The 5,715-nt window shown below is 35.6% G+C and overlaps 2 protein-coding genes across 2 annotated transcripts; both read right to left on the bottom strand.

Annotated features, from left to right (window-relative positions):
- Positions 1-343: 343 nt before the first annotated feature.
- LOC138309390 (uncharacterized) lies at positions 344-5,154 on the bottom strand. Its single transcript, XM_069250579.1, is given in 2 exon segments — positions 344-3,585; positions 3,587-5,154. Coding segments are annotated over 2 exon segments (2,067 nt in total). The 5' UTR covers positions 3,758-5,154; the 3' UTR covers positions 344-1,689.
- On the bottom strand, positions 3,762-5,715 carry LOC138308702 (uncharacterized). The gene is made up of 3 exons (XM_069249731.1): positions 5,344-5,715; positions 3,871-4,383; positions 3,762-3,779 (listed from the first exon to the last, which is right to left on the bottom strand). The coding sequence occupies exons 1-3, from the start codon at positions 5,713-5,715 to the stop codon at positions 3,762-3,764; spliced, it is 903 nt and encodes a 300-aa protein (XP_069105832.1).

The following is a 5,715-nucleotide window of genomic DNA, read 5'->3' on the forward strand; positions in this document are numbered from 1 at the left end:
TAATACATCTCTGAATGTTATTGACAACCTGATACAGTTCGATGGGGATACGTGTGCTATGACAGACTCGAGGGAAACTGTTCAACCTGTCAACATTCTGGATGATCTCGTGCCAACTGACGCCACATCAGATTTATTGCTTCCCACAGTCGTCTCGGAGCAACCTCAACTCGTGCATCAAACCCCCAACATCAGTCACTTCTTCACAAACAGAGGATACTTTCGACAAGACGACAGAGAGTGACTTACCACATTAATGGTTTGATTTAAGCACTGACATCGACAGTTCAAACCTTGATGAAGCACAATTACAGGTGTTACATAACATAACATAAACATGGAAGTCAAAGTTTGTGATCGTATAGTGTTTTTATTATGTCCAATTCATCATTAGTACATCAGAGACGAGACCTCCAGCAACAGCCATACCCTGTCACTCGGGTAACGTGCTTGGCCAAAGCCAACATTCAAACTCTATTTTCTGTCAGAGTTCCATCTCCCATTTCTCTCGCCCAGTCCCTAATCTGGTTTCGCCTCTCCGTGTCTCTGGCTGTCTCTGTCTCGCTCTCCCCGTCTCGCTCTCCCAGTAGCTACATCTACCTCCCTATATATCCTAAACCCCCGTGTGAACAGAGAGAAACATGTGGCTAATTTCTGCAAGTATTTCACTTAGTGATCAATTAGCGATCAATTAACGCAATTACAACTATATTATATATTATTAACTTTCACACGTACTTGAAACATGAATAATATTTCCATTAATATCAATGTTGGAAACATTACATTGTCTCCGGTGACCACTGGAAGTACGATTAAATACATATGCTAAAATTAACTGTCAACCAGCTCCCATATCAATTGAGATAAATGAACCTCCACGGCCCATTCCTAAATCCTATAATTGGAATTTAATACGATGACAATTTAGAACATTGTTGTACTGAAATAAAATGCCTTCTCTCTACACACACGAACTCTAGCTAGTACTATAATCTAAGGAATATTATATACAGTGTATGAATACATGATACAACTAAATCTACCAACACCCATCCAATATACTTCATTAATATATCAATTAATTACTTAATTGATATTAATCACCATTAATATAATACCATTTTGTCACATTCCTTCCCCACTTAAGAAAACAAACAGTTTTCTAAAATTAAATCAAAAATGACAAAATCTGAAAATAAAATATAAAATTCACAATTATTTTTAGCACAGTCACATTTCATTTCAAGTGTCCATCACTGAAATGTCCTATGTTAACACTACATTGAAACACAGTATCGTATTAACATCCATAGGCACCATCACCAGAATGTCACAAATCATATCAATTATATACACCTCCATCAGGAATTAGCTGGTAACTACATCTAACATAAAGTTTCAGCATTTCGTTGATAATCTGCAAAGCGTCCAAGCACATTTCAGAAAATATATTAACATGGCATTTGTAATATCAAATGTGCAATTTAATTCAATACAATTAATGCATAATTGTATTATCTCCGTTCTCCTTCCACACAGGAGTCCTAGGTACCCATTCCAATTAATCATGCCTCGTTCGACACAATTATCACACAGGAATTGTTTTGAGTGTCCGTGGAACATCTCCACCAGTACCTTTCCACCAATTACAGCTCTGCCTCCGACAATCCACATGTCCCCAGGTAGTTATAATCTACCCAGTCCCTCGGCATTTAGCTGCAATGTTGTTGGATACAAACTACCAACAACTGCCCGTTGTTCACTTGAAGATGGAGCAGTCGGCATTACTGGAGTCATCGCTGAATGATCATCCTCTCCACCACCATGAGTGTTTTCGTTTGTAGACAACAAGGCCATTTCATAACTTGGAACAGCCTTAGCATTCTCATTACTAATTCGCTTGTTGACTGACCAGGGTTTTAAACCTAACTTTGAACATTTGCCTTTGAAATAACAATATAAAATTATACCCAATACTATCAGTATAATTATCCCTATGACAATATATATCCACCCTTGAGCATCAACATCAGTATCGATATCGCTAAGATTATTTAATTTATCAATAAGATTATTCATTGGAATATTTTCTAAAGTCCCTAGCTCTTTTGGAAGGTTGGTAATAGTAAAATTAGGTAGTGCCAATTGAAAAGGTTTCCAAATATTTACCGAAAAGTTGTATCTACTTAATAAATCTTGAAACGGATCATTTACATTGTATTGACTTTCCTCATGATAGAAAGGCACCAGTGTCAGAAAATGATTAGATGCAGAGCATGATTTATCCAACTTTACAACTCCCATTGGTCTATGTACAGTTAATGATTTGTGCCCGGAGACAACCTTCTCATGACCTTTGTAACAAACCACCGTAAATGTTAAATCATGCTGGGTAGCCACTACCCACATTCCATCTGTAACATATTCCGCAATTGGTAATACTGAATGTGGTCTTACGGTAGCCTGACAATTCACTTTTATAAGATCGCGTCTCTTTAAAAACAATGATGTAACACAAAGGTTAGCTAAATTAATTGGATAAATAGGACTTTCAATTTTACAAAATTTTATCAAGGAATTAGAACATCCTTCACCTTCCGTTTCTGACAGTAACATATACTGTGTTCTTTCTGCGTTGACAGCAATGTATTTAGATTCAATTTGATATTGAGCTGTCATTCCAATCGAATTACTGGAAATATTAGGAGAGACTCTCGGAACTGGCAAACTATGAACTTTGTATATATCAAATCGTCCATTTACGTCCAAAAGTGGTATTGAGATAACCACCAAAATCTGTTCGTCAACTAACACAGTCGTACAAGTCAAATATCTATAATAATCCCATAAATGTTTTTCCGGGTCATGAGGCAGTCTCACCGCATAAGGTAAATGTTGTTCTATACCAGACAATAACTTTAACAAATTGTCCGGGGAAACAATACTAGGTGATAAGTGACCTAAAGACAACATATTAATTTGTAACTGTAAATTTTCCAAATAGAACATTGCCCTTTGAGACATTAATTTAATGTTATCTATGGTACGATCTAATTGTGCAAATATTTGTACAAAATCATTCATATCTTGTAATTGACCACCTAGTTCAGTAGTGAAGTTAAGCAATTCTCCTTCTAAATCATCTGCACTGTTTATTAACTCATTTATTGTGTTCCTATTTTCCTTCACTTCAACCCTTGTAACATTTAAAATCGATAAGCTATCTTTAAGAGCGTGTGTAATATCCTTTTGATTTTTCGCTAAAACATTGACATTATGTCGAATTGACCCTAAGTCTGAGTCGGAAACCGTGTCAAACAAAAACGACAATGCAGATCCTACAAATGGTAGCAATGACCTTTTGGACCTCTCGTTTTGCTTTATTATTCCAAAATTACCCTCTCTGGTGTTTTCTTCTAATAATGCATAATTTAAGAAACTTTCTAATATAGTCTTTTGAGTTCTTTTTATATCCTTTAACATCTGCTTCAACCCATCAACTATATTAACATAACCTACATTTTTAGACCCTTTGTAACGTTGTTTTACTCTTCGAACTACCTTACTTGTAGCCATTATATCATGTTAGACTCGACATAAACCTTTCATAAGGTTTAAGGTCAATCACAAATGACACCAACCACCTGCTCCGTGTGGTTGTTATGTCATTAATCTTTTGAAATATAACACTTTCTTCTATTTCTATTGCCCTGGTCAAGCCTACAGCTAATAGTAACAATGCTACAAATCCCATGTTGCTACGTACGTTGTACAACCTGAAATAACAAACACTCATTCTTACTTGGAACCATTATATCAAAGAAGATCAGTTATTATGTTTGTCAATGTTTTAACAACATTAATTACTTTTCTACGTTTATTCTTCCTATCATCAATACTTGTATATGATCTAGCAGACTCAATACTGCAAGATTTACTCGCTATGTTATCTATATCCATAACACTTTCTTTTTCAGAGGTACTTTCCTCTTCATTATAAGACTCTCTAACGGCTGATTTTTCATATCTATTGGACCTTTCTTCTGTTTCAAACTCAGTGTCTGAATCACTGTCATTCACTCCCGTCCTTTCTGCTCCCATTTTATTTTTTCTTAACCTTTTAGCTAATTCCATCAGAGGGATATCTTCTTCCTCAGAAGACGATTGCCTTTCCTTTCGGAACCTCCTAGCTATTCTTTTCATAACAGGCTCAGAATCAACCTCCTCAGACTCATCCGATGTAGACTGATCTTTTGGTACAGCAAAAGTACTTTGTCTTAGTCTGCTTTTAGCTTTATCTTTAGGTATTTCCCAATCATCTATTTTTGCCAACCTCAAATCGGTTGCATGTGCCTTGACAGTGTTCCCATCTAATTGATTCTTTACAATAAACGTCACAGGGGTTGTTTGTTTAATAACCCTATAATATGGGCGCCAGTTACCTTGCAGTTTACTTTTCTTAACATGGTTCTTATAATATACTGGATCACCAACTGAGAATTCAATTGGTTTGCTATTTCGATCAGCATATATTTTGCTTGCCTTTTCTTTGCCTTTTTAAGATATCGATGAACCAATACGAACGACTTATGCTGTTGCTCAAGAGCAATCTTGTGTTGTTCCTCACCCAAATATTTTCTTTGTGGTCTTAATAGATTGTCTATTGGAAGTACCACATCTCGGTTATACAACAAGAAAAACGGTGAAAACTTTGAAGATTCATTGATATTAAATCTTATTGCACCAAGAACTTGATTTAGATATACATCCCATGTGTCTAATTGGTTTTCTAATTTCTTAGATAACACATCATGTAATGTTCTATGAAATCTTTCTACCTTAGCATTACTTTGAGGGTGATAAAATGATGTCTTAACGTGTGAAACGTTCAGTATTTCTAAAACATGTCTCATAACTCTATAATCGTTTTCTCTCCCATTGTCCGTAATTATTTCTAATGGCGCCCCATATCTTGGAAATATTTCATCAATAATCAAATGTGCTATATTTTCAGCTGTTTTATTGGGAATAGCAAATGCTTCTGGCCAACCACTATAAATGTCCACAAAACTAACAATATACTTATTACCAGAAAGCGTTTCAGGATAAGGACCTGACAAATCCAAACCTATTTTGCAAAAGGATACGGTGGAATATGTTTCTTGCAACGGTGGTTTTCTCTGCTTCATAGTTCTAGACTGACAAGTAACACAACTCTCCACATATTCATAAAGTTGTTTGTATAAATGCGGCCAAAAATACTTCTGTCTAATGGCATCAAATTTTTTATCTATACCCATATGACCATTATCTTCATGATACTGCTGTACCACTAAATACCTTATGTTCGGGAACATAAAGCCTTCGAGTTGGCTCATCATCAGGATTTGAGACATAGTACAATACATTATCTAACAATATATAATGTTTAAACATTGCACTTGTACCACTACCCTGCGCCAACTTAACTTTTATTTCACTCAGGTCTTTGTCTTTTGCCTGTTCTTGTACCATATCAAAACCATCTATTACAGGTTTTCTTACTTGTCCAGATTCATCTTCTAACACATTGTTAATTTTTTTAGTATCACATCCAGCAAAATCTCTCGGGTTAAATTGATTTGAGTTTAACGCATTGATCTCTAATGTATTATCCCCAATATCTGGTTCTATATCGTTACACTCATCCCCTTCTTCCAGGTGTAAAGGCAT

This window comes from Argopecten irradians, chromosome 15 (genome assembly GCF_041381155.1).
Source record: "Argopecten irradians isolate NY chromosome 15, Ai_NY, whole genome shotgun sequence".
NCBI lineage: Eukaryota > Metazoa > Mollusca > Bivalvia > Pectinida > Pectinidae > Argopecten > Argopecten irradians.

What these genes read in the sequence shown, in the direction of transcription:
- LOC138308702 (XM_069249731.1), bottom strand. Translation starts at nt 5,715, where the DNA reads ATGCCTTTACACCTGGAAGAAGGGGATGAGTGTAACGATATAGAACCA. An exon ending in TTTATGTTCCCGAACATAAG is followed by an intron (nt 4,384 to 5,343) that starts GTATTTAGTGGT and finishes TTTATTGTAAAG; the next exon opens with AATCAATTAGATGGGAACAC.